The sequence below is a fragment of the Mirounga angustirostris genome, unplaced genomic scaffold (genome assembly GCF_029215605.1).
Source record: "Mirounga angustirostris isolate CCGP_5_RB_7025 unplaced genomic scaffold, mMirAng1.0.hap1 SCAF_5, whole genome shotgun sequence".
In the NCBI taxonomy this organism is placed as follows: Eukaryota; Metazoa; Chordata; class Mammalia; order Carnivora; family Phocidae; genus Mirounga; species Mirounga angustirostris.
Window position 1 is genome coordinate 3,870,500 of NW_026991713.1, and position 27,358 is coordinate 3,897,857.

The 27,358-nt window shown below is 62.1% G+C and overlaps 1 protein-coding gene across 1 annotated transcript in view; it reads left to right on the forward strand.

The window, feature by feature from the left end:
* Positions 1-26,814, forward strand: part of WNT7B (Wnt family member 7B) — a 49,831-nt gene extending 23,017 nt beyond the window's left edge. Inside the window, exons 2-4 of the mRNA XM_045866698.3 lie at positions 1,958-2,184; positions 17,955-18,226; positions 24,289-26,814. Coding sequence (XP_045722654.1) covers positions 1,958-2,184; positions 17,955-18,226; positions 24,289-24,768 — 979 coding nt within the window. The 3' untranslated portion in view covers positions 24,769-26,814. The remainder of the gene's footprint in view (positions 1-1,957; positions 2,185-17,954; positions 18,227-24,288) is intronic.
* Positions 26,815-27,358: the final 544 nt, after the last annotated feature.

Here is a 27,358-nt window from a genome sequence, read left to right on the forward strand (position 1 = left end):
CTCCCAGCCCAGCCCGCCCAGAGGCTCTTCTTCCATGCCAGCCTCGGGCATTTCTGCCCATTGTGCCGTGGGAGACCCAGGGGGGTCTTGGCCAGATTAGTGAGTGGGGCGGGCAGGCCTTGGGGATTGAGTGTCGCCGGGGGGCCCAGCTTGCAGCACGTGCTGTGGGCTCGCGCCACACGGGGACTTTCCCAGCTGGCTGTGGGTGCTTGGCTGCCCTGGAAAAACACTGACTTGTTCGTCTCAAGAAAGGGGCTGGCGGCCAGTGGGCAGGAGGAGAGAACTCAGGGCACTGGGAGGCCAGGGCCGTGGACATCAGCTTGGGGAGCCCCTGGTGGTCTCCCTCATTCCCACACTTTGTCCCTCACTAAGCCAGTCTGGTCTCTGGTTTGGAAGCCAGATGCCACTCTGAAACTCGGCTGTTGCCCATAGGTCTGCCCAAACAAGCCCCCACCTCCTTCCCTACTTGCTGTCCACCCCCTCCTCTGGGAGCTCAAAACCAAATAACTCGTGGCCCTTCTGTGGAAAATAGTTTGGTGGTTCCTCAAAAAGCTAAACAAACGGCCACATGACCCAGCAATTCCACTCCTAGGAATATGCCCCCCAAAACTGAAAACAGGGACTCAAACAAAACCTTATACGTCCGTGTTTGTAACAGATCTGTTCACAAGTGCCCAGAGGTGGGGGCAGCCCAATGTCCGCTAACTGGTGAGTGGATACACGGAAGGTGGTCCCTGCACGCGATGGAATATTACTCAGCCACAGAAGGGACGGAAGCACGGACACCTGTCACAATGTGGCCGAACCTGGGAAACATGATGCGAAGTGAGAGCAGCCGGAAGGGCACATATTATGTGACTGCATCTCTATGGAAAGTCTAGAATCACAGATTCCTGGTTGCAGGGCCTGGGGGAGGGGAGAGAATAGGGAGTGCCTGCTGGGGCATGGGGTTTCATTTTGGGGGTGGTGAAAATATCTTGGAACATGACTAAGTGCTGCAGACCTGTACCCTTCAAAATGGTTACCTGTACGGTAGGTCCCCTCAGAAAATAAACACGCCGGTGACACCTCAAGTGAGCAGAGTGAGCCTGGCAAGTGCCCTCTGGTCTTGGGAGGGCGCCAAATTAATTACACGGCGCCCCCAGGGGACCACTCTGAGGATACAGTGTTGCAAAGAGGACCCTGCCCAGCCCAGCACACAGTAGGTGCTCAATTCACATCAGCTCCTGGTTCCTCCCCCAGTCTACCCAGTCGTCCAGAAACGAGTGAATGACAACCGCAGTTGCCCTATGGGTGCAGCCTTTCTTCCTGTGGTTGTCTGGTCTGAGCCTATGTGGTGGAAGTGGTGATGGGCGGGGGGGGTCAGATGTTTCATACTCCCATTTCATGGATGTGAATACTGAGGCTCAGAGAGGCAGAGCGCCTTCCCAAGATTACAGACGGGCTGCACGTGGAGTCAGGACCCTGTGGGCTTGGCTCCCAGCAGGGCCAGCCAGCTCAGCAGCCTTCCCGGCCCAGGAGCTACAAGTGATGGGGAAGCCCAGTGGTCAGGAGTTGGGGGGCGCTCTCGGGGGTAGCTGCGGACAGTTCGGAGCTGACGGTTGTCGAATCCCAGGCGTGAGGTTCTCTGGCCCGAAGGGTCTGTGTGTCTGATTCAGAGGCACGGGGAGCTGGGGCTTGCATCCCGTGGGACCGTTGACTCCCGGGACCTGTGACCCATGGCTCTGGCCATGCCGAGGCTGAGAAGGCCTGGGCGTGAGTGCCTTTTCAGGCTGGGGTCACGCGTTTTGGTCCATGGGAAATGGATTCCGTAGGGAGTCTCTAGGAAGAACTTGGTACATGGTGGCCGCCCAGAGCCCACTGGCTGACCGAGAGACCGAGCGAGGCAGGACGGCAGGCAGAGGGCGAGGGGCCCTGCGCCGCCACTCACTGCCCGTGTCCTCTCCCCTCTCCGCAGAGCACTGTCGTCCGTCGTGGCCCTGGGAGCCAACATCATCTGCAACAAGATTCCTGGCTTGGCCCCACGGCAGCGCGCCATCTGCCAGAGCCGGCCCGATGCCATCATCGTGATCGGGGAGGGGGCGCAGATGGGCATCAATGAGTGCCAGTACCAGTTCCGCTTCGGACGCTGGAACTGCTCCGCCCTCGGCGAGAAGACCGTCTTCGGGCAAGAGCTCCGAGTAGGTAAGGGCGCCTCCGGGCTTGCAGGGACCCAGCCTCGGTCGGGGCTCCAGGGGCCAGGCCACTCCCCCGTCCCCACGGAAGGCCGCGTGGGGCTGCGCACGCTCCCTGGGCTGCAGCAGCCCGTGTCTTTGCTAGAGCAGCTTGCCCTGCGCCCTTCTCCGAGCCTGGCCTGGAGGGGGGCCAGCACCCTAGGGAGACCCAACCGTGTGAGTGGCCGAGGGGTGTCTCGCTGGGCCGTGGGGCTGGAGGACGGCGCTCTGGCGAGGCATGAGCCCATGGGCGGGCAGCACCGTGCAGCGGTTAGAGACGTGCCCTGCTCCACGGCTGTGCGGAACGAGGCACGCCTCTTCCTCTCTCCTTGCCTCCGTTCTGTATCTGGAAACGGGATAAGAGCAGGAGTTCCTGCATGGGGTTTTGGGGTGGGGGAGCTGGAGGCGAATGGTGCCATTCATGTGGAAGGCATTCCAGGCAGAAGGAGAGTGCAAGCAGAGACGCGTGGGATGCTGTGCACACGTGTGGGAGCGCCGAGGAGTCTGACGGGCTGGAGGGCAGGGCAGGGGGGCGGGGGGATGCAGGTGGAGTCGGGCCGGGGAGGGTGGTGGGCCTCCAGTGCTATGGGCAGTGGCAGCTACCGAAGGATGCCAAGCAGGGGTGGCCAGGTCTCTGCCGGCTGTGTCCCGCTGCACCATACCCCGTCCCTAGGTCACATGCTCCATCTCCATGTCCTCACACAGCCCCGAGGGAGGCTCCGTGGTGCCCATTTTACAGGGAAGGAGACTGAGGCCCAGTTGGGGGGGAGCTTACAGGGAAAAGTGGGACTTCCAGAGCCTGACCTCGATTGGAATCCAGCTGTGTGACCCTGGGCATGGCACTTGGGGCCACGCAGGGCCTCAGTGTCTTCAGTTGTAACATGAGCTCTGAGCAAGCGGGCCCTCATCTGGGTCCCTAGTGCTTCTCCCGGGCCTGCACGCAGTAGGTACGCATAAACTGCTGTTGAACTGGTGAGGGCGGGGAGGTGATGCAACCTGCCCTTCCAGGAGGGTCAGATGGGGGCGTGATAACTTGGGGGCACCACGCCAGGCATGCAGGGGTGCCCTGTTATTTCAGACCCCAGCCTGTAGGCACAACACATCCTTCCGATCCCAGCGGGCCAAGGAGCCGCAGCTGCCGGGACCCAGGCCAGAGCCAAGCTCTGCGGGGCTTGGAACGCCTGGCATAGGGCTGGGGGTGGCGCAGGGGAAAGCCCCTGGGGCCCCTTTGTGGTGAGCAGCCTGTGGGTGGCACCTGGCACAGGCGGGAGGGTGGCACCACCCCCTCCCTGGGGCCCCACCACCCAAGTGCAGCTCCCTCCCTGCAGGTGCCAGCTGGGGAGGGCGGGGCCGCCTGCCCCATCCTCCACGGGTGGGAGGCCTTCGGCGCCGGGGCCTGCTCGCTGCCTGCTCGCTGCCTGCTCGCTGCCAGGGGTCCGCTTGCCTCCCTGGCCCCTCACGCCTGAGACTCCGGGCTCTGAGGCCGCTGTGGGCACCCCCGCGGCGCAGCTGAGTGGTGAGGTTGCCTGCGGCCACAAGGTTTGCCGTGACGGAGCTGGGTTCAGATCCAGGTCCGCACCTGCCACCCTGCCTGTTCGCTTTGCTTCTTTACTGTGCGGAGAGACGGGCAGTGGACATGGTCCCATGGCTTGCAGAGGGGTGGGGGCTCGGACTTTATTCGGGACCACGAGACACAGGGAGTGAGGGAGACGCGGCCACTCAGAGCCCCTTCTCAGGGTCAGGTCCCAGGTTGGGGGGTGCTTCACCGGTGGTCCACAATAAATGCCAATAAAAAGCCCAAGAGGAGTGGCTTTGGCCCCAGCCCATGACCCGCGCCATCCCCCCGTAGTGGACACAACCAGTGCCCACCCAGATTACCTTTACTGGCCGTCACATATCCCCTGGATCACGGCTAACAGCTCACAGCTGTCCCTCCTTGGAGACTAACCCTCGGCCCAGCAGGAGCCTGGGAGGGTCTGCAAGCTTGGCCCGCAGGGAGGGTCGGCTACAGCCACGGACAGACCGATGCAGGGGGTGTGAACTCTGCCCTTGTGGGTGGGGGTGCTCTGCAGTGCTCTGCATGCCCTGAGCTCCCCTTGGGAATAGGCGTCTCAGGCTCTGCTTCTAGGGAGCCCACCTAAGGCACCTCCTCTCCCTTCCATGAGCATTTCAGAGGCAAACTTTTTGGCAGAGCTGTCTGCACCCAATACCCCCCCATCCCTCACCTTCTTGTTCCCACCACCCCTGTCCAGGCCGTTAATGACCTTCATGTGGCGACTGATGCCCCCTCTTCCTTGCCGGGGCCCCAGCTCACCTGGGCTTCCTCTTGTCTCTCTGGCTGGGTCTCCTGAGCCCTGAGCCCTGCCCCAATCTTTTCTCCCCTGGAACCAAGACCGGTGCGGTCGCTGCCTTGGAACCTCTGGCTCAACATGCTCAGCATCTTGTTGCTTAAATCTGCTGTTCTTGGCCTTCCCCCTGACCTGAGCACCTGTTGCCTCAGCAGAAACCTGGTGTTTCCCTGTCCATCCCTCCACCCTGCCCCACAGCCCCTGCAGGGCCTACCTCTCTGGCCCTCCCCTGGCAGCTGTCAGTGCGTCCCCCTGCCTCCCCTCCAGCCCTGGTCATGCCATGTCACTCCCTTCCTCCAAAACCTGCAGTAGCTCCCTATTGCTCCAGGATAAAGTTAACTCCTTAGCTTGGAGTCTGGGTAATCCCTGTCATACATCACCCCTACCTCTCTTCATCCCCTCTGGAAACCAGAGCTTCACCCTGGCTGACTTCTTCCTCTTCCCAGAGCATGCCAACCCTTTCCTCCTCTGGGACTTTGCCCCCACTGCCTGTAACCCTGGGAGGATCTTCCCCTCTGCTCTGCTTATTCACATCTGATTTCTCTGGAGAAGGAAATCTCACCCCTCCCTGGCTCTTCCTGTCCACAGCCAGGTCAGACACATCCTGGAGCTTCATCTGAGTCTCTCAGCCCGGGGCCAGCTCAGCACCTGCCTCAGCGCTCCCTTCACTCTGCCCCGGGGGTGGGAGGGGCCGGCTCCCTACCACCTGGGCTGAGGCCTCTTGCCCTGCTCGAAGCCCTCCTTGGCTCCAGGCTGGCCCCTGTGAAGGAAGGCCCAGCTCCCGTTTCAGCCAGGAGGGCTCTGGCTTGCGGGGTCCTGTGGGCACCATGATGGTGGTCTGAGCAGGCCCCTGCTCCTCCCAGAACTCAGGGGCTGGGAGTCACGAGCAGGAAGTGGGGCCGAGTGGCAAAGCCAGCCCATGTCAGAGGCATGCGGCTGCCCCGGGCACGAGATGGGAGACGGGCCATGAGCTGGCAGGCAGCCGGGGGACTCGTGGGAGCAGCCACTCAAGCGGTGCCAATTAATGATTGGCCCCAAGTGGGGGGATGGCCTGGGTCGGAGGGACGGCCCCCTTCAGGCCTTGCCTGTGACCTTGGGCCGTGCCTAGATCTTGAGAGCTGAAGGGAAACCCCTCAATGGGCAAATGAACCCCTGCGCAAGGTTCCAATCCCTTTTCCAGCACCTGGTGCTGTTGCTTGTACACCTCTAGGGACGGGGAGCTCACCACTCCACATGAGCTAGATCTTTCTAAAGCTGCTGCTGCACTGGCTTTGCCCTGAGGCCCCCCAGGTGCCAGTTGCTCTGCTCCCTTCAGGGAGTCAAGACCCACACATGGTGTCACCTCATGTCTGGCAGCCCCCACCCTCTGGCAACATGAGCCCACCCCAGGCCTATTTCCCCATTTAGCGAGAGATGCTTATGGCCAGGCCCCTCTTGACCCATCTCTTCTGTTAGGGGGCAATGAGCTTGGGGAGGGGGGTGAATGTGTCCTCAACTCTTCCGTCCTGGGGTAGGGGGGCACGACATGAGAGCTGGGGGTGAACTTGTCTTCCAGGGATGCTTGTTAGAAACTTGGGCCCCCAGTGACCCGGAGCAAGACAGAGCATTTCTTACAGGCACAGTAATTGGGTTGGGACTGTTGTCAGGGGCTTCCTGACAGGGTGACCTATGAGATGAGACCCAAGAGAGAATTCGGGTGGCCCAGACCAGCCTGGGGTGAGCGCAGGGAAGGGGGTTCCAGGCAGAGGGAACAGCAAGGCCAAGTCCCAGAGGCCAGAAAGTGGATGGTATTTTCCGGGGACTGCAAGAGGGTGAACCAGAGGGCTGGAAGATCAAAGCCCAGAAGAGGGGGCAGAGCTGGGGCGCAGGGACCCCGAGGGCCCCATAGAAGACAGGGGGGGTTCTGAGCAGGAGAGGGATTTCCCTCAAACACTGGCACCCTCCAGCCATGGCCTCACCCCTCGCCCGAGCCCTGAGCCCTGTGGGACCCACTGGCAGGGGGCATGGGGACTGCAGCTCTGTGCACTCCTGCCCCCACCCCCACCCCGCTGCCAAGCAACGCTGAGTCCCACCCATCATGTGCAGTCCCAGACATGACCAGGCATAGGGGCCGCCCCTAATCCTGGCTCATGTGGCCGCCTGGGGCTGGCGGCTAACTCTGCAGCAGGGGCTCAGCAAAGGCCGTCGGTTCCTGGACAATCCGAGGGGGCAGAGTGACTTACCTCTGCTGTCTGAGGCATGAGAGTCTCGAAGCTTCCAAATTAGCCACTGGCGAATCCTCGGAGGAGGGGGCCGACTGTGCCCGGGCACCTTGCCTGGGGTTTTGCTGGCCGGGCCCAGGGGAGGTGTGACATTGGTTCCCGGGAGGGACGAGGGCTCCAGGGCCACGGCTGGCTGGTGCAAACGGACAAATGCCCTAAGTGTCAGGTACACAACAGATTTTGAAGACTTCCAAAGGAAAAGAGCAAGTAAAATACGTCTATTGATCTTTACAACGAGCCCATGTTGATGTGGTAATGTTTGGGTATCTCGGCTAAATAAATGATGTTACCAAAATGAAGTCCACCGGCTTATCCTCATGTTCCTTAGATGGCATGTGTGGCTCACGTGAGACTTCTGCTGGGTGGCCCTGCTCTTCGGGGCACACGCTTGCCCGGACGCAGCCTGGGCAAGGCCGGCGTGCACACTCGAACCCAGACCCGACTGTCTCCTGCAGCCCGGGGCGCAGCAGACGGAGGGCGGAGGGTCACTGGCCGGCTGCTTCCTGGGGCAGGGCAGGAGCGTGAGCGTGACTGCGCGGGCGGCCCCTGGGGTTCAGCCTGCATGCACTGAGCGCCTGCTGTATGTCAGTCCTGGGAAAGGGCGCCGGGAGGCGGAGTGAAGGCCACCTGGCCCTGTGCTTGGAACCTTGCACCCAGGATGCCCTGTGGGAGCCAGCTGCTCGGGGCCCGCTGTGTAACTTGGTCACAGGCTCGTGCTCTCCTGGTCTGTCCACCCACCCATACCGGGGGGCTGAGGCTGGGGCCGGGACTCAGCCAGAACTTGGGGTCTCTCCTCAGGATGGGGGGCAGGAAGGCCCTCCACTTCCTCAGCGCCCACACTGGGGTTCTGCCCAAGAGTCTAGTGGACAAGGGGTCCAGGGCTCTGGGCTCTGGTCTACGGAGGCAGGACACAGATCACGGGGTGGGCGGGCCTTCACCCTTGGCCTCCGAAAGTTAAGGCCTGGCCGGGCCGCGGCCGGTCTCCAAGCCCGATCCTCCTGCTTCGGTGCTGAGAGGATCATTTCTGTTACAGCTGCAGCCGCCTCCAAGGCCAGCTGTGGGTGAGCCCTTCCATACGGCTCATCCCATGTTCTACTGTCCATACATCATAGATGGTGACATGGAGGCTCACGGGAGGCTCATGACTCACCCAAGGTCACATAGCGCTGGGGCCTAGAGATTTGAACCTGGTAGGCCAGCCCTGTGTCCCAGCAGGACTCCAGTCGCCAGGGGGCCAGAGGATAGCCTCGGGGAGGAGGGGGTTCTGACGCCACCGCGTCCTCACACATCAGCAGTTGCTAATTTCCCACACGACGGGACGAGGGACTGTGCACGAGGGCAGGCTCTCCGAGGCTGACCTCCCTAACAAGAGGGGCTGCCGGAAGCCAGGCCTGCACGAGAGGCCTTCCCAGGCTCCCCAAAGCTCCGGGGAGGGGTGGAGGCTCCTGGACGGCCATCCCAGCTTGGGACACAGATCCCGAGGCTCGGGCTCATGCTGCCCCTCACGATGTGGTCCTAAGCCAGGCTCTGCTCCCTCTCCGCCCGGTGAGCCCCGTGCCCAGCTGGAGCGCGGCCCACCTTGACGGCTGCTGCGTGGCATGTGAGGGCCTCTCTGGGTCAAAACAAAGGCCTCGGGCGCTCGGGGAGCCCAGCGTGTTCGGACCTCGTGTGGCTTTTTCCAATGCTCTGTTTATGACAAGGGCAGGAAGAGCTTCGTGTGCAGAAACTGACTCAGCCACAGGTGAGCTGGGGAGGGGGCCTGGGTGGGGCCGGGAAGAGACCGAGGGACAGATGGGGACAGAGACAGACAGACAGAGGGACAGAGCACAGACACAGAGGCACGCACACATGTGCACACACGCACACCCACACGTCTGCCCCAGGCCCAGGGTCTCGGCCCGTCCTGAGACACAGAGTGAAAGCAGCCCACGGGCGTGGAGCCCCTCCCGCGTCCCAGCTGCTGTGAGCCCCCCACTGCACTAACCCACTCGCCCGGCATGGGCGCCTGCGGGCGGATGCTTCACTGCCTCCCTTTAACAGGTGCAGGGACAGGCGTGAGGGTCCGAGGCAGCCCGCCCACCCGTCCCCGGGCAGAGCCCCGGCCCTCCCGGCCGCTGCGGGAACCCCAGGCCATCTTCAACTGCACGCATAGGGATTTGGGACCTCGCTGGGCTTGGAAGTGTCTCTGGGGTCGCCGGACCCCCATTGTCCCTGCCTCCGGAGCCCCTGAGCCTGAGCCCTGCGTGTGCTGGTTTAAGCTCAGGCAGGGAGTTGCATGCCCAGGGCCGGTGACCGAGCCCCGTCTGGGGCCAAGGGGCCAGGAAGGCTCACTGGCCCCACCCTGGGCCCTGGGCTTCTCCCACCAGCTCCTGCGCTCCCTAACACCTGGACATGGCACCGCACCTGCTTGCCTGGGTGACACCAGGAGATGCCGGCTTGGCCTGGGGTGTCTCCTGGCCTCCCTCACCTCAACGTCTCCATCCATAAACTGGAGGTGGGGACAGTATTCTCACAGCCACTTCCAGGCTTGGGTGGGCGCAGGGGCTCAGATATACTCACCAGCTGGCAGTGTCCCACTGGCCAGGCCTCAGGCCTGGAAGACTCGGGGACCCCACTCCATCCCTACCACCCATGTCCCTACCCCACCTCAGCCCCGGCTTCCCTGTCCTGACCTGCTTCTCAGGGAGATCCAAAAGCTCCCTGCTAAAGAGGTTAGAACCCGCTGCACTGGCCTCACTCCTGTATTACATGGGGAAACTGAGGCTGAGGGGAGTGAAGGGCTGGGTGGCTCCTGGTTCCACCTGGGTTGGCACCCGTGATGGTGAGCAGCAGGGCCGGGGCCCCCCCAGGCAGGGCTTGAGTGTCCAGCCCCTGCTTCCGCTGTGTCCTGTGTGCCCCAATCTGCCTGTGGCCAAGGCAGCTCCTTGATTTCCCCCAAACCTGGTCCTCTGCCCCACAGTTTCGGTGCCCAGCTGCCCAGGCCGCACTCCGGGAGACTTCTGGATTCGTCTTTCCTGAAACCCTCACCCAGTCCACCTGCTGGTCCATGGCTTCCACCCTCAGACTGTGTCCCAAGCCGGCCGTCCTCACCGCCTCCACCTGGCCGGCCACCAGTGTTTCTTACCCAGACCCTTGTGCCCTGCTCCCACCGTGCCGCCCACAGTCAGCTGGAGGGGCCCTTTCAATGTCGGTCACAGTGGCACCCTCCAGGGGCTCCCCCTCTTCTTAAAGCCAGCCCCCTCCCCCTGAGCTCCCCAAGTCGACACGGTGTGGCCCATTTCATGTTTCACCCTCTCCGTGGGGTCGGACTGCTCACGCCCATCTTGTTCTCTTCTTGGGGCCTTAGCCTTGCAGTATCCTCTGCCTGCACACTGTTCCCTGAACCTGTGCATGGCTCTTGTCTCTCATCATTCAGGATGTCCCCAAGAGGGGCCCTCCCTGGTCACCCCCCAGTCACCTGTCCTGCTGACCCTCTGTGGTGACTGTGGCCCTCTGCCCATGCTCTCGGGGAATCCCCTCCTGGCTGTGTGCTTGGCCCTGAGCTGGGGGCCTCACCCCTGGGGCTCTGGGGTTTGGCCAGAGGGCAGGCTGTGCTTGGTGTTGGGGACACCGGATGGTAACAGAGGATGGCAGGGGCGGACGCCAGCCAGCCCAGGTCGCAGGCACGGTCAGCCGGATGGGAGGCAGGACAGTGTGCTTTCCCTGTCCGGCGGGTGGGGAGCAGTCTGAGCATGACCCTGGAGTCCCGGGTCAGATCCCAGCCCTGTGGCTGGCCTGCTATGTGACCTTGGGCCAGTCACCTGCTGCCTCTGAGCCCAGCATCCTAACCATGAGTGTTTAAATAGAGGACAAGTTGTGCGCAACCCCTAAAAACCATCAAGTGCTGTATGTTTGTAAGACAGCTTATTGAGGTAGAATCCGCATACCCCACAATTCATCTGTGTAAGCATCCAATTCTGTAGTTTCTAGTCTCTTCACAGAGATGTCCACTCATCACCACCTTCAATTTTAGAACGTTGTCATCACCGCGAAAAGAAACCCTGTGCCCCTCAGCTATCATCCTCCAAGCCCCCAGCTCATCTTGACAACACTCATCTGCTTCCTGTCCCTATGGATGTACCTATTCTGGAAATTTCCCATCAGTGGGATCATACACTAGGTGGCCTTTTGTGGCTGGTGTCTTTCACTCCGCACATGTTTTCGAGATCTCTCCCTGTTGTAGCGTGTGTCCGTGTTTGAGTCCCTTCTGTGGCGGGGGACTATTCTGTTCTGTGGCCAGCCCACCTCTTGTTTATCCATTTGTTGCTGATGGACACGGGCTGTTGCAAACGCCGCTGCCGTATTTACGTAGAAATTTCTGCGTGGACGCACGTGTTCATTTCTCCTGGGGCTGCACCCTGCAGGGGATTTCTGAGTCCTGCAGTAACTCTATGATGGCTGTGGCATTTTCCATCCCCCCCGCCCAGTAGCACGTGAGGGTTCTGGGGTCCGGTGTCCGCATCGACACTTATTATTGTCTGTCTGTCTTGCTTTAGCCATCCCAGTGGGGCTGGAGTGGCATCCCACAGCGGTTTCGATTTACATTTCCTTGATGGCTCAGGATGTTGAGCATCTTTCCTGTGCTTACTGGCTGTTTTTATACCGTCTTTGGAGAAATGTCTTTTCGGATCCTTTGCCCATTTTTCATTGGATTGTTTGCCTTTTTATTATTGACTTGTAGAAAATGCCATATTGGGGCACCTGGGTGGCTCAGTGGTTAAGCGTCTGCCTTCGGCTCAGCTCATGAGCCCAGGGTCCTGGGATTGAGCCCCGCGTCGGGCTCCCTGCTCAGCGGGAAGCCTGCTTCTCCTTCTGCCGCACCCCCACTTGTTCTCTCTCTCTCTCTCTCCCTCTTTCTCTCAAATAATTAAAATCTTTTAAAAAAAAGAAGGAAATGCCATATTTAAGGGGCCAGTACAGGTTGGCGGTGAGGCAAGGGGAACTGAACGGCGTTGGCCACCAGCCCGGGACGTGTGCAGGGGCATGTGCTCACTCACACTCATGGGAGCTGCATTCATGCGTAAGCCCGGGTATATGCCCAGGGCCACACACGTGTGCATGCACACAGAGGTACACCCACAGAGACCCCATGTGTGGCGTGTCACTCATGGGGGTCAGGCCTGCCCCCCAGGCCCTCTGGTACAGCCACTCAGCCATATCAGAGCTATTATCTTCAAATAGCAGGTGGGGAGACGGAGACATGAAGGGCCCCTTGACTGGTCCAAAGTCACCCAACTGGCCAATTTTAGGGTCTAGACTTGAACTCCAGGTGTCAGACTCTGACCTCCCCTCTGGAGTGTGTGTGGCCCCAGACCTTTGAAACGCCGAGTCACTTTAGAACTTCGGGTCTGGACTCTCCCACTCCCTGAGCTGCTGTGTGACATGGGGCAGCATGCGGACTCTGTCTGGGCCTCAGGCTCCTGGTTGGGGACAGAGGGATGGCACTGGATGGTCCTTAGCTCTGAGGTCCCAGATTCTTGGCCCGCCTTCTAAGAGCGAACCAAGTGCCTTTCCCACCCTGCCTCCGCAGACCTGCAGTCAATCGGGTCATTATGAGCTCAATTATGGCCTTCTAAAAATAGTACGCCACATCCCAAAGTGGCAGGTACTTTGAGTGGACAGTGGGGGGAGCATCTGGGGCGTGGGGAGGGTGGGCTCGGCCCCCAGCTCCTTCCCAGGAGGGTAGGGGGTGCTCAGTTCTGTCCCGCTTTGCTCAGGAGATATTTGTCCCCTCCGGCAGCTGCTCATAAAGATCTGCTGGCGCCGGGTGCCCTCCTTTGGGTCAGGGTGAGGGGATGACAGGATGGACTAGGTCCCACTATCCCGGGCAGGTCCCCTCACCCAGGGCATCGAGGTCTGGCTGGCACCGTGAGGGCATGGAGCGGGCAGGGGCTTGCATCTGCTCTCTCTGAGCCTGGCATCCAGCAGGGCCAGCGAGGGCTTGACTGTGAACAACCTATCGGAAAGAAGGAATAGAGCTGGGTAGCCCCCGAGGGGGCCTGGTGCCTCAGTTTTTACCCATGTGGCAGTGGTTTCTGAAGGTTCTGCTGCTCCAGATATTTTGGGTTTATCCAGAATATTGGGGGAGGGGGTAGTGGGGCAGGGCTAGCCCCTGGAAGGAAGCAGAGTGATGTCTGGGCTTGTTCTGGAAGCCCTGGGCTTTACCTGGTCAACCCCAGCCTCCTCAGGCCTGCTCACCATTTGGGGTGATGCCCGTCTGTCCTGTTTGTTCTCAGAGCTGCTCCTGGGACAGCGGAGCAGGTGAGAACTGTGAGTCCCACTTGACAAATGGAGACACAGGCTCAGAGAGGGTGAGTGACTTGCCTGGAGCCACACAGCAGGTACAGCTCCAGGTCCAGTGCTCTCCTGCCTATTCCGGCCTGAGTGTCCCGCTCTTCACTCTGCTTTGTTGACACCTTGGGCCTTGCAGGTTCTTGCAATGGTTCTCGCCTTGACCTGCCAGGCACCAGAAGCAGATGGCCCTGGAAATAGCAGTGACTGCCTCAGGGCCAGTGTGTGCAGGGACCCACCCAGGGCTCATGAGGCCATGGAGGTGGGGGCGGCCAACGAGCAGCCTGCCTGCCTCTAGAGTTTCCCAGGGATACTGCTGGATGTGGATGCTGACTCCGGCGTCGGAGGGTGCGGATCCGTGCTGGGGTGGGCTCTGGATCCCAGGAGGGTCCCCGGGCCTCCTGGGACTAACGTGTGCCACCCAGACTGCTGCTGGACGCAAGCAGACCGCGCGTGCTGCCTTTACCCAGCTCCCCATCACCAGACTCACCTGAAGCAGCTGCTGAGCTCAGATGGCCGCTGTCCCCGTCACCTGGAGCAAAGCTTTTCCCACCTGGAGGCTGGCTCAGTGTTCCCATCCCTCCCTGAGATGGTCTGAGCAACCGGACTGATTTCAGGGGGTTGCTATGGAGATAAAAGAAGGCAAAGCGTGTAAAGCGCCCAGCCCCACACCTGCTCATGCGCAGGGCTTGGGGACAATGTTGGGGGGGACACAAAGTAATCAGACCTGGGTCCAGCCCTTCATCCCTACAGCCCAAGGGGCACCTGGCAGGAGCCCAGAGGAGGTTGCCTCACCCTGTCGGGGCTCCCGGGAGCAGGGGCATCCCCGCTGTGTCCGAGCGCGGGGAGCTGCGGACACGTGGACTTGGGCAGCAGCGGGCCAGCACCCACCTGGGCGGGTATCAGGGAACCAGGTGGCTCCTCTCCTCAAGGCTAGTGGTGTGCGCTGGAAGCAGCCGCATCTGCCCCCCGGGTGGGCCTGGCCAAGCTAGGCTGCGGGGAATGGCAGGTGGGGATGGGTGGGGTCAGATCCCAGGGGCTTGAAGTCATCTCAGAGGTCTGGTGAGCCGCCCGCATTTGCTGAGCAAGGCCCAGAGGTTCGAGGGGCTTCTTTCTAAACCCAACACCCATTTGTTCTCCTCTGGAGGAGGATGCGCAGACAGTGCACCGGGGGCTGGCAAATGGCCCCAGGAGTGACTGTCCCCCACCCCACCCCATGCCCGCACACACTGTGAAACCCCACGAGGCAGCATCCAGCTCTGTGGGTTGGCACAGTGATGCTCCCAGCCCGTGGGACTGTCGTGTGAATGACATGAGGTGTGTGCAGAGAGCAGGAGCCGTGAAGCCCCCGATCTAAGACCTAACGTCGCCTTCCGTGATTCTCCCCCAAATGCCACTTGCTCCCTGATCACCTCCCCCTTGTCTTCATGGCGAGACAGAGGGTTTGGCTCATTAAAACCAAATAAAAAGGAATTAGTGGGAGTGGCCGCCCTGTGAGTAACTGATGAGTAACTGGGAGTCTGTGCTGGGCATGGGTATGAACCAGGGGACGCTGGGAACTCGCACAAAGGATGGAAGGGAGGCTTTTGAGAAATGTCCTCCAAGCGCACGGGCCTCTGGGCCTGCTTGCCTGCCTGGGGGCTTCGGGACAGCAAGGCGTGGGAGGCACCAGTTTGAATTTTGGGCAGAGGAGGGTCGGGTGGCAGGTCCCAGGGCCTCCGAGGGAACGCCCACACTGTCCTAGCTCAGGCAGGGCTTGGTCGTGGGACTGGTAACTCCATCGGCCAGGCCTCTGGGTGCGATTGCGCAATCCTGTGAGATTTCCACCCCACCTCCCGGGCGCTGAGCTTGGGACATGCCCTCTGTGAGGCCGGCTGCCGCCTGCGTTCACCTGCCGACCAGTCGCTGAGCCCCAAGGTTCACAGATCTTCCAAGAGTGGCATTCCTCCCCAAGGGCCCCCGTCGGTGCCTCTTCTCTCCTCTCTTCTGCCCAAAGTCGCTTAGCTGCAAAGAGACCCTCCCTCGCTTTGGAGGGCTTTGATGCCACCGCCTGGGCTCAGATGCTGCTCCAGCCACTAACCCCTAGTCTGACAGGCTCACCTGTGGGCCAGAACAGTGATGAGCCTGCCTTGCACGACAGTCTGAGTGCTCGGTGAGAACAGACGTGAGCGTGAGGGTGTCTGGCGCACTGGGAGAGCTGGTGAGTGAGAGCCATGATTCGGGGCCGGCTCACTCCATCGTTCCCAGAGCCAGACGGGCTCGGGCACCAAGTCCACAGCCCTGGCCCTGGCACCAGGACAGAAAGCACCATGCGCTTCAGGAGATGTCTCCGGCCACCCACGACTGGCTCCCCCAGATCTCGACGGCCTCTTTCCTTCTTACGCTTGAGCTCATACTTCTAGCTCCAGGTCAGCAAACTGTTTCACACCTTGGCACCTTTGGTCCTGCCATGCCCACTGCCAGGAGCTCACACACCCACTGCACACGGCAAAGGCCACACAGACACTCCACAGACACACGCCATACACGTACACGCTCACACACACACTCATATGCACTTGCAGGGAGTTAACTCTAACCTCTTGTTAAGACTCCCTTTACCCAAGGTGTCACCTCCTCCAGGAAGCCTTCCCTGACTCCGCCCCTCACGAGGCAGGTGGGGACACCCTTTGAGGTTCCTTGACCCCTGTGCCCCTTCTCGCAGAGCTCTGTGGTCACCTCTTCTCCTGGAACCCCCGACATAGTTTACCGCATGCTCCCCTGCCGTGTGTGCCTCATGCGTCCACGTGTGTGAGTTTGTCAGCAGGCCAGCAACAGTGGGGGGCTTGGTAACCTGATGCCCCTCCTTTCAGATCACCTGGACCTAACTTGAAGCCAGGGAGGGGGAGCCCCATATTCTCCCTGTGCTTGACCCTGTGTCTGCCTGGGAGCTCCCAGCCAGCCCACCTCAACGTGCCCGGCTGGGGGCTCCTCGGTGCTCCCCAAAGGGCAGCTGTGCTGAGAGATGCTTCTCACAGGAGCGGGGCCAGGGCAGCAGAACCCTATGCTGCCGGTCGGCAGGCCGTGGGGGGTCGTGCACCGACCCGAGGTCGGGTGGGGGGCGGGTGTGGGCAGCAAGGGCCAGGAGAGGGGCAGGGGCTGGACAGGAAGGCCGTGGCAGCCCTGTGTCCTTTGCAGACCCCAGTCTTGCTGGGGAGGAAGGAATGCCCAACACCACTCTCCCTTAGCTCTTCTCAGAGGACGGACGTTTCCAGGGAGCTGTGGCCCCTCCTTTGCAGCAGTGGTCAACCAAAGCCTCCTCTACACTGGGCCTCCAAGACCAGCAGGTCCTACCCTGGTCCTCAGCCCAGATGGGAGAAACCCCAGGGAACAGGAACCCCCCAGAGGGAGAGCCCCCCAGGGGAAGCTCCCCCCAGCAGGCTGGTAGGTGAGGAGGTGGACCCCAGAGCACATATTCAAGGCCGATCACAGCGGGCATGCAGGCGGTGCTTAATGGATGTTCATGGAAAGGACATGACTTGACCTTCAACCCTCTCTCAATCTGGGGGTGATCACTCTAACTCCAGTAACGGGGATAGCGGTGGTCACAGGCACGGGGTCTGTGCAAGCACAGGGACCTCACTGATCTCCATGCCCACAGTGCCAGCCGCTGAGGGCCACACAGACCTGCCCGTGGCCTGCAGAGAGCCTCGGAGCTCAGGGGCAAGAGAGGCTGGGCCAGGGAGGCAGGATGCCCAGGGCCCAGCCGGAGCCTGTGGAGAATAAGGATGGATTAGCGCTGGATCCCTCCATCTGGGAGGCCACGGGCCCCTATGGAGCCAGGACGGCTCAGCGACAGGGCTAACCAGGTGAAAGGGGTCAAGTGCAATGAGGAGTCAGATCTGTGACTGAGGGAGAGGGGGCAGCCAGGGCCCCCTGCTGGCTGGCAGTCTGGAAAGGCTACCTGGAAGAGGCGGCATTGGAACCGGCCTTGGAAGGTCATTAGGATTTGGGAAGGGGAAGGAAATTCCATTAAAGAGACCAGGAGAACCCAGGAGCACATGAGCAGCACCGGAAGGAAAGAGTTGTTTTGGGCAGAGGACGGGGAGAGAGGGACGGGGAAGCCAGCTGGGCTCGGACGGAGGGCCTTCCCTTCCCAGCTCCGGCAGGAGAGAAGCAATGACGGTGCAGGGTAGAGGTGCCCAAACGGCACTGTGGGCCCCCGGGCTGGTGGCAGGGGCGTGAGGGAGCTGGGGAGGACTGGCACTCAAGGTCTGGGCAGTTCAGGGGGTCTCTGAGCCAGGCAGGGGTGCTGGAAGAGAGGAGAGGCCCAGGGAGCTGGGGCCTAGTGATGGGATGATGGGGTGGTCAGAGACAGGGAGGAGGCAACAAAGAGCCTGGAGTCGGGGCGCTCTGAGCTGCGTGGGTTCTGCCTGGTTCTCGGCTGGTGGGTGAGTGCGCCACGGAGATCCGCACAAGTGGCTGGTTCTCGAGGCGGGCAGAGGGGAGGGGGGCGGGGCCCAGACCCCACAGGCCTCCTCGCAGGGCCTGCCACGGCTCTCTGCCAGGGTTGGGGAAACTGCAGCTCTCCAGCCCAGGCTCTGGGGACAGGGAGAGAAGGTGACGGTGGTCTCACGTGCTGGTGGCAGGGCTGGGGGCACTGTCCTCACCATGGCCCCGCAAGACGGGATCCGTCGGCCCCACGTTGCTGAGTCAGCAGCTCAGAGAGGGCCAGCGCCCAGGCCAGGGGCGCACAGCGGGCCAGCAGCAGGACGGGGCTGAGACCCGCAGGGCCTCACGGTGCACACCCGATCCCCCCGCAGGGAGCCGCGAGGCCGCGTTCACATATGCCATCACCGCGGCCGGCGTGGCCCACGCCGTCACGGCCGCCTGCAGCCAGGGGAACCTGAGCAACTGCGGGTGTGACCGCGAGAAGCAGGGCTACTACAACCAGGCCGAGGGCTGGAAGTGGGGCGGCTGCTCGGCCGACGTGCGCTACGGCATCGACTTCTCCCGGCGCTTCGTGGACGCCCGTGAGATCAAGAAGAATGCGCGGCGCCTCATGAACCTGCACAACAACGAGGCCGGCAGAAAGGTAGGGCGGGCGCCGGGCCGGCGGCCCCGGGTGGGAGTGGGGGAGCGGTCGGGGCAGGGGGAGCGGCTGCGGCCCCACCTGGGCTCTGCCCCGCCCTGAGCCTCTGGGGGGGCGGTGCTTGGGGGCCGGGACCCCGGAGCTGTGTGGTTGGGGGCACTGGGCACGATGTCCCGCCTGACCCTCCCGGCAGCTCTAAGATGCGGGCCTGACTCTTCCCCTTTCAGAAGTCTGAAGACTGAGGCTGGGAGTGGGGCTCCGGTCCTCAGCGGCTGCGTGGCAGGGCAGAGAACAGGGCCGAGGGTAGGGGTGGCCCCTGGGCCACAGTACTGTGTCCCTGCCCTGGTACCAGACGGGTCGTACCAGCACACTGGGAAAGCTTCCTGGAGGAGGCTGCCTTTGGCTCAGATGGCCCTGACAGCCTGGAGGAAGGGATGTTCCCAGGAGGCTGGAGCAGCCTGAGGAAGAGTGGAAACTCCAAGTGGGGGGCTCTCGAGGAGCTGCCAGCTTCACACCTGGGGCGGAGCAGCGTGGTGGGGCAATAATGGAGGACGTCCGGGCAGGACCACACTGGGGCAGAAGTCAGGGCGAGCCTGGCCCCATCTCAGGGAGATGAGGGCCCCAGATACTGGGCTGGGAGGAGCAGCCATGGCGGCAAGATGGCCCGAGATAGGACGCCAGCCGAGCGGAACGCCTCTCCAGGTCTGGCTCCCCAGCCCCGGGGGCTGCGCCCAGGGCACCAGGGCCTGTGGGTGTCTGCAGGCATGAGACGGATGTGCCTGCCCTCTGCCCCAGGGACCACTGCAGAGGCCACCCGTTGCTCGCTCATTCACTCAACAAACACTCCCTGCCCCTTCTCTGTGCCAGGCGTGGGGAGACAAGGAGGAGGGAGACACTGCCCTGGCCGTGGGAGCTCCCGCGGCACCAACAGGTCCACATGAGGGGTGCAGAGGACATAGCCAGGAGCTGCGAGAGCGTGGAGACCCCGGGGGAGGGAGCAGAAGTTTCTGGGGGTGGTGATGTCCAAGCAGAGCCTTGAAGGACATGTTGGCACTGAGAAGAGCCCAGGCAGAAGGAGTAGGCACTCGGAGCAGGGGCGGGCTGCTCAAGAAGTAAGCAAATGCTGGGACAGGCCTTGAAGGCCAAGCCAAGGGATTGACTTTATCTTGTAGTCGTAAGCAGCCAGTGGTTATTAAATTGTTGGCAAATGGATGGACGGACAGATGAATAAAAGAAGGAGTGACACAGTCTTTGCCTCAAAGGAGCTCACAGACAGCCTGTAGGGACAGTCTGATCTCCATCTGTACCAGGCGAGGCAGAGGAAGGCAAGGTTCACGTCTCTGGACGTATGAGGAGGGCTCCCTGGAGGAGGAGGTGCACTGAGCCCTCGATGGGACCACCGCCCCTTGAACCTCTGCCATAGCTTAGGTCCTGAGGAGGGGCCTTCCAGCACCCCCGGGAGGAAGGTCTCACTATCTCCATTTCACGCATGAGGACATGGAGGCCCACAGTGGGCAGCAGAGGCCCTGGTGGCTCCCGAGGCCTGAGCTCTGGTTGGTGCTTGCGGAGAAGTGTCCGAGGAAGCAGCAGAGATGTGGGGAAGGGCACTCCGGGCAGAGGGACCAGCACAACCAAGGCAGGGCTGGGGGGCTGGGGTGGGTGGGGTGGGGGTGCGACTCGGGTCACACGTGCGGTGCAGTGAGGCTGCTGGCCCAGTTCAGGGGCAGGCGAGGAGGCTGGCGTGTGCGACGGGCTCCTTGGTGAAGGGGCCACAACAGCCACGCTGGATTCTGGCCTCTGGGCCACAAGCATCACGGCAGGTCCCCGAGGCAGTGATGCTAGTGGCTTGAGGGCCAGGGGGCTTGGGTGTAGAAGGGTCAGCACGTCGGGTTTTGAACCGTGAAGCTGGAAACAGAGATGGGGAGTAAGGGAGAGGCAGGTTGTTGGGGAGAGGGCCCAGCAGGGCAGGGAGGCTGCAGGAAAGGGCTCTACAGGGGTCAGCAGCCAGGATTCTGGGGCTAGCACTGTCCCTGCCTGTCTGCAAGTCCTCTTCTGAGCCTCAGTCTGCTCATCCGTACAGTGGACGTAATGTACCTTGTCCCCTTCCCCTGCTGTCCTTCCCACAGCCCCTGATCCTGAGCTGTGGAGCCCACCTGTAACCTGAGTCCTTGGCAAAAGCCACTGGGAGTGGCAGCTGTGACCCTGGGGGGCAGGGGTCCTTCTGCTCCCAGCAGCTCTGATCATGGTGGTAGTGGTGGGGTGGGGGGCTATGGCTTTGAGGTTTCCATAAGAACTGAGTCCTGATCTAAGAACTGAGTCTGGATCTTCTTTCTGGTCCCCATCATAGTTTGTCTAGGCTACCTCTGGCCCTCCAGGGCCAGAGTTCAGCGAGTTGGATGGGAAGCAAGCTCACTGGTGCCACATGAAGTCCCACAGCCTGGAGGGCTCAAAGCAACAGAAATTTATTCTCATAGTTCTGGAGCCAGAAGTCCTAAATCCAGGTGTCAGCAGGGCCGCACCCTCTGATGGCTCTGGGGGAGGACCCTACCTGCCTCTTGGCGGCTCCAGAGGCTCCTTGGCTTGTGGCCTCATCAGCCTCATCATCCTGTCTGCCCCCATCTGCAAATGGTCTCCAGCTCTGGGTCCGATTTTTCTTCTGTCCCTTACAAGGACATGTGTCCTTGGGGTTAGGACGCACCCTGATCCAGGATGACCTCATCTCGAGCCTTAATTACACCAGCAAAGAACTATTTCCAAATAAGGTCGCATCCTGAGGTTCCGAGTGGGGAGACATTATTCAGCCCACCATGCCCCCGGTGGGCCAGGGTCAGACAGGCTGAGCAGGAGACCCGCTCACTGCTGGCTTCTGCGAGATTGAGGCCAAGGCCGCCCTACCTAGCCCTCCCGCGGGCAGCGTGGCCTTTCCTGAGCAGCTACCCTGCTGTGTGGTCCCAAGTAGAGGGGCGGCAGGTGCAGAAGGAGGTGATGCCTGAGCAGCAGATCTCTGCACCTACCAACCCCGAAAGGCAGGAGCCTGCCCAGCTGGGAAGACCTGGGGGCTGTTGCCAGGAGGGCTCCGGGCTCCTCTCGTGGGTGACAGAGATCTGAAGTCATTGCTGACGAGGGCCCCGAGCACTGGGAGCTCGGGCAGGACCCCCATCAGGTGGCCACAGCTCTTACCTGACCTCGTCTAGGCTCCAAGCTGGTCCTGCCCCAGGGGGCACATCATTCCGTTATCTGGATGAAAACCCAGGGTCCAGGGAGGGGTGACTTACGCGAAGTCCCCGGCTGAGAAGCTGCTGGCCACGCTGGGCCGCCAGGAAGTTGGGGCCACCTGGCCCCCTCTCTCCCTCATGGCCTGGGCTCTTCACTTGGTGCCCACGCCCATCACACTGCGGCCTGGACGAGAGGGTGAAGCCGACGTGGGCCTCACCGCCCCCCAGGGCCTCACACACCCACGGAGGGTCAGGACACCACCGAGGGCCCAGAAACAAATGTGTGAGGCATGCCACGGCCCAGGGTGTGTGCCACTTCCCTCCCACCTGCCCGAGGCATGGTGGGTCACGTGCCTTCCGTGGGTGCCAGGACTGTGACCACTCCCCACCCCCAGCCTGGCCACAACTGAGCACTATTCCCAGAGCCTGGGCCACACCCTTATTCCAGAAAGAATACCAGCTTGGCCTTTTTCTGGAGGCCCCCATTCCACCCCCACACGACCCGGGTCGAGGGAAACCGAGGCCCCACTCCCCTGGGCGAGGCCGGGTCACTCTACACCCTCCCAGGGTGGTCTCCTGGGGCAGCAGGGCTGGCGCCACCATCGCTGTCACTCTTATCTCGAGGGCGCTGGAGACGGAAACGGCACATTCTTGAATCCTGTGATCACTTCCCAGGACAGGCTCGGTCCCAGGGGACCCAGCCAAGCGAGGATGCGGCTCCCTGCTCTGCAGACAGCTGCCCAATCAGCTTCATCTGCCGACTGTCACCGGCCTGGCCGCGCAGGGTCTGAATGTGCCTGGGTGGGCAGACAGCAGGGCAGGCGGTGGGGGCGGGGCTGCACGGGCTTGATGAGGACAGGGAGGTGGGGGCAGGTGGCAGGGCGAGGTGGGGGGCAGCCTGGGTCACCTGGCCTGGGGACCCCTGGCAGGTCTCAGGCCATCATGGCCTATCTGAGATGGAATCATCTGGGCCATCAGCCTGGGGTGGGGTGCACTGCCCCCCACGCTGGGGACTCTGAGTGGGGCACCCATCTGGTCCGTTCTTGGCCTGAGGGGTGGACACGGTAGGCAGTGCGGCCAGGGCAAGAGAAGCTTCTTGGCCTTGAAGGGCAGGTTGGTGGGGGAAGGGTCTTTCTGGGGAGGGGAGAGTTGAAGCAAAGAGGAACATGGGGTGAGGGTGAGGGTGAGGGAGGGGAGAGGATGGACAGGAGTGCAGGGAGAGGGGCAGGAAGCAGACAGGATATTCTTTCCCCTGGAGGGGGTCCCACCCTTTGCCTAGACCCCCAGAGCAGATTTCCAGTCCATGCCCTCAACCCAGACACCCTGCGACCCTGTAATTCCAGTTTGGAATATTCCTTCCTCCTGACACTGGGGCCCTCCCCTGCTCAGTCCTCCCCTGGTGGACCATCAGCCTCCCTCCTTTCCCCCATCCCAGCCTCCCGGGTCTCCCCCCCAAGGACATCATCCACAGAATGCTGGACCAGGGAATCCACCCCCCACCCCAGATCCAGGACATCAGCCTCAGGGCTCACCCAGCACCCACATGACGCTCATGTGGGCTTGTCTGCACTGCACCCTCCAGGAACATCCTCCTCTCTGCCTAATGAGCAGCTCCTCCTTCTCCATCCACACTCCATGCAGGCACCCCTCCTCCAAGAACCCCCCTTACCATGGCAGGGGGCGGCTCCCAGAGCCCCCACCTGACAGTTTGCGTAGGCTTCCTCTTCTGTTCCCCATGCTGGACTGTGAGCCCCCGAGGTGCCTGCCCAGGACCAGAGGTCCATGAGGGCAGGGCAGGGAAAGTGATCCGGATAGCGGCTGGCCCTGTGGGATGTTCCTCATTCATTCATTCATTCACTCATTCATTCATCCATTCACTGTGGGGCTCCTAGTCTGGGCCAGGGCTGGGGTTCTGGCCCAGGAGGCAGGGGGTGGCCAAGTTCCCTCAGGGCTGGGCTGCCCAGGTGAGGCCAGCGGAGCCGGGACAGCTGACAAATGGCCCTTCTTCAGCCATGGGGCGGCAGCTAATGATTCCCCATCTTTAATCAGGCCGGCTGGCAGGGCCCTTTCGATCCAGGTAAATGAGTACCTGGGGTCAGGGCTGGCTCTGGGAATCGGCCTTCCGGGACCATGGAGGGAGGCCCAAGGAAAACACACGGCTGCGCCCATCGTGGGCCCTCAGGGAGCTGGGAAGAAAGAACAACACTGTCGGGGGCTGGCTTCCCAGCAGGTGGCACGCCTGGGCCTCGCTGACCCGTGCCCTCACCTCCTGCTCATGCACCCCCTCTCGTCCTTCAGCAGACGTGCACAGAACTCCATGCAAATACCACACTTTCACTGAACAGCCATTTATTAGGCACCAACTACATGCCGGGCCCTACCCTGGGCATGAGGGCAGGGAGTACAGAGACGGAGAGATGGGGATCTGCAATTAATAAGCACCTACTGTAGCTGGGCCGGGATCACCATCAGGCACCTCCTCCCCACCTGGCTGGGCGCAAGCCCCACGCTCCTGACCCTCAGTTTCCCCATCAGCGCATTGACCTGAAGGATTGTGAGAATTTAGTGAACCACATTTGATAAACATATACTGTGCTCTGCCAAGTCCTGGACATTCTCATTGCACCCTCACAAGGTCCCCTGCAGTAGGGACCTATGGTCAGCAGCCCCATTCCATGGGTGAGGAGAGGGAGGCTCAGCAGGGGGAGGCACTCAGGCGTGGTCCTGCAGCGGGAAGTCGGGGTGCCGGCTCCGGGCCAGGCTGGAGGCAAGGGCAGGCGGGGGCGGGTGCCCAGGCGGTTGTGGCGGGGGGTGTCCACGCACACCGAGCTCCTGCCCTGTCGCCCGCAGGTCCTGGAGGAGCGCATGAAGCTGGAGTGCAAGTGCCACGGCGTGTCGGGCTCGTGCACCACCAAGACGTGCTGGACCACGCTGCCCAAGTTCCGCGAGGTGGGCCACATGCTCAAGGAGAAGTACAACGCAGCCGTGCAGGTGGAGGTGGTGCGGGCCAGCCGCCTGCGGCAGCCCACCTTCCTGCGCATCAAGCAGCTGCGCAGCTACCAGAAGCCCATGGAGACGGACCTGGTGTACATCGAGAAGTCGCCCAACTACTGCGAGGAGGACGCGGCCACGGGCAGCGTGGGCACGCAGGGCCGCCTGTGCAACCGCACGTCGCCGGGCGCGGACGGCTGCGACACCATGTGCTGCGGCCGTGGCTACAACACGCACCAGTACACCAAGGTGTGGCAGTGCAACTGCAAGTTCCACTGGTGCTGCTTCGTCAAGTGCAACACCTGCAGCGAGCGCACCGAGGTCTTCACCTGCAAGTGAGCGCCGCCCCGCCCCGCAGGCACGCACGCACACTCCTGCCCGCCCGCCCGCTCGGCGCTTCGGCGGCCGAGCCGCGCCCCAGACCCGGCCGGGAGGAAGGGCGAGGCCGACGGCCCTGGTGTCCCTCCGGGGCCCAGGGAGCTCCTGTGCTCTTCTCTGGGGAAGCGAACCCTCCTGGGAAGCAGAGCGACGAGACTCCGAGCGCCCCCCTCCCCCACCTGGCGGCACGACGGACGGACGGATGGACGGACGGACGGACGGACGGACGTGGAAATGCCATGCCGGCCGGCCGACGCCGCGCGGACCCCATCAGCCGCCGGGGCCTCTGGGTGGTCTGGGCAGATGTTGACAAAGTTTATTTATGTGTTTAGTATCAGAAAAGACTTCTTAGCACTAAGGCATAGCCAGTCCTAACTCTGTACTCCGTGTTAGCGCATCCCCTGTGGCCCTCTGCCTCCTCTCCCCGCCTCTCTGGCCCGGGGGAGCATCCCCGCGCACAGCACCCTCTGGCCCTGCCCCGAGAGGGCCTCTGAGGAGAGCCATGGACAGGGACCCTTCTTCTTGAAAATCATATCACACAAATCAAAATGTCACCCACGTCAGGCTCCAGGAGTGCTGTGTCCCCTCCCTAATGCTGTCACCCGCCCAGCGCCCCCGCCAGCCTGGCAGCCTCAGTTTACAGAGCCCCCTCCCTGCCCTTCCTCACCCCCCCCCCCGCCCCTCGCTGGGAGCCAGACGGAACCCTCGGACAGCCCTGCACTGGCAGTGGGATGGCGGGGTGGGGGCGGTTCAGGGGTGTCTTCCTTCTTTGACAGATGCAGACGCTGAGGCCCAGAAGGGCTCGAGAATGAGCCAGAGACCCTAAAGTTATGACCCTGGGCTGAGTGCTCTGGGGACACCCATGGTGGCATGAGACTGCCCCCATGATTTGAGAGATCTGGCCGTGCCCCTCCTCCCCTGCTGTCAGCTGCACGGGGACCTGCACCCCCAAAGGTACCTGCTGGGGTTTCTCTAGTGGCCTCGTGTCCAGTCCTCCTCCTTGGGCCATGACTCCAAAGCTGGGAAAGCTCGGATCCAGGGCATCACTTGGCCAGGGCCCCGCCTGCTGTCCCGGCAGGTGTCTGCCCTCCAGACCCTCCCAGGGTCCCCACGTGCACACCCTCCCCTGAAATTCAGCTCACCCTGAAACTTGAGAAGGGGCCCCTGCTCAGTTCTCAACTGTGCATGCTGCGGGGAGAGGCAGAACCCTGGGACTTGGGGCTGAGGTGTCCTCTGTGAGCACTCCACTGTCCCTCGGGGAGTCTGAGGCATCGAGGGGGTGACTTGCCGGCAAGGAGGCAAGCTGGCTTCTGGCGCGCTGCCCTCCACTGCCCGTGTACCCACCCCCTGCCCCAGATTTAGGGTATTTTCTTGCAGAAACCTGTGGAAATGTGTCCTCAGGCAGCTGACAAGCCAAGTGGGCTAGACATTAGCCTGGGGTGAGTGACCCTGTCTGGGCCCTGGCCCTGGCATCGACCCCGTGTGCCCCCGACGATGCCAGGACACTCCATCAGCTGCTGTTCTGGGTACTTCCAGGCCACGGTGAATGACCCGCCCCCGGCCCCCCCACCTCCCCGGGTCCCAGGACACTCCTCTGAGTCCACAGGCCTGGCACCCTCTGCCAAGGAACCTGGTTAACTTATATTGTTTATAGCGTTGAAATGTCTATCATGTCTTTTAAATTATTGTGACCTACACTGGGTACTGGAGGGAGGGGACAGCCTCGTGCATCCCCCGAGCCAGGCTCCTCCTTCTGCTTGAAATGGACTCTTGGGGCCCCTGATGCCATTGACATGCACACTGTCCAAGCGCCTCTGCCGAGACCCTCCTCCATAGTCTGTCAGCGGCAGCCCTTCCCTTGGGGGAGAGGGGGTCAATGTGGCCCGGGTGGGGCGGTGGCGGTCAGGGCCCCATGTGTCCCTGTGGCGCTCCCACTTGAGGGGAGCTGGTGGGTTTCGGATGAGCTGTGTCCCGCCTTCCCTGGAGGGGAGCACCCGGCTCCAATAAAGCTGGAATCAGAAGTGAGTGTGTGTGGAACCCACGCGACGCCCTTGCAGCTCTTTTCCCCCGGAGGTGGGGACGTACATGCTGTCCACGGAGGACCCTGGGTCTCAAGCCCCTCGGCCTTCAGGTGCCACAGCTTTCTGACTTCCTTACCCCTCTCTGCAGGCTGGGCAGGCACTGTGCCCCTGTACCTCCATCCTCACACCTTGCCCAGGTCCCAAGGGAGGCCTTGAGCCATACAAGCCTCCAGGCACATTTGGGGGCCACCCCACCCAGCAAGGGCCACTGGTGGTGGCTGGACACAGACCCGGAGGCCTCTCTGGACAGCTTGGGCTCAGGGTATGGGGACAAGAGGCCACGGGTCTGGTGCCAGAACCAACTCATGGGGCTGGGTGGGGACTGTTCTTAGGAGAATGGGGGGCTTGGAGGTGGGGGACCCACAGCCAGGAGGCCCTGGTTCCATCTGTCTCCCTCTGTGTCTCCCTTCTTCTTCGGACCCCGACTGGTCTCGGGATCCCTACGGGTCCGTCAGTTGTGTCTGGTGGGT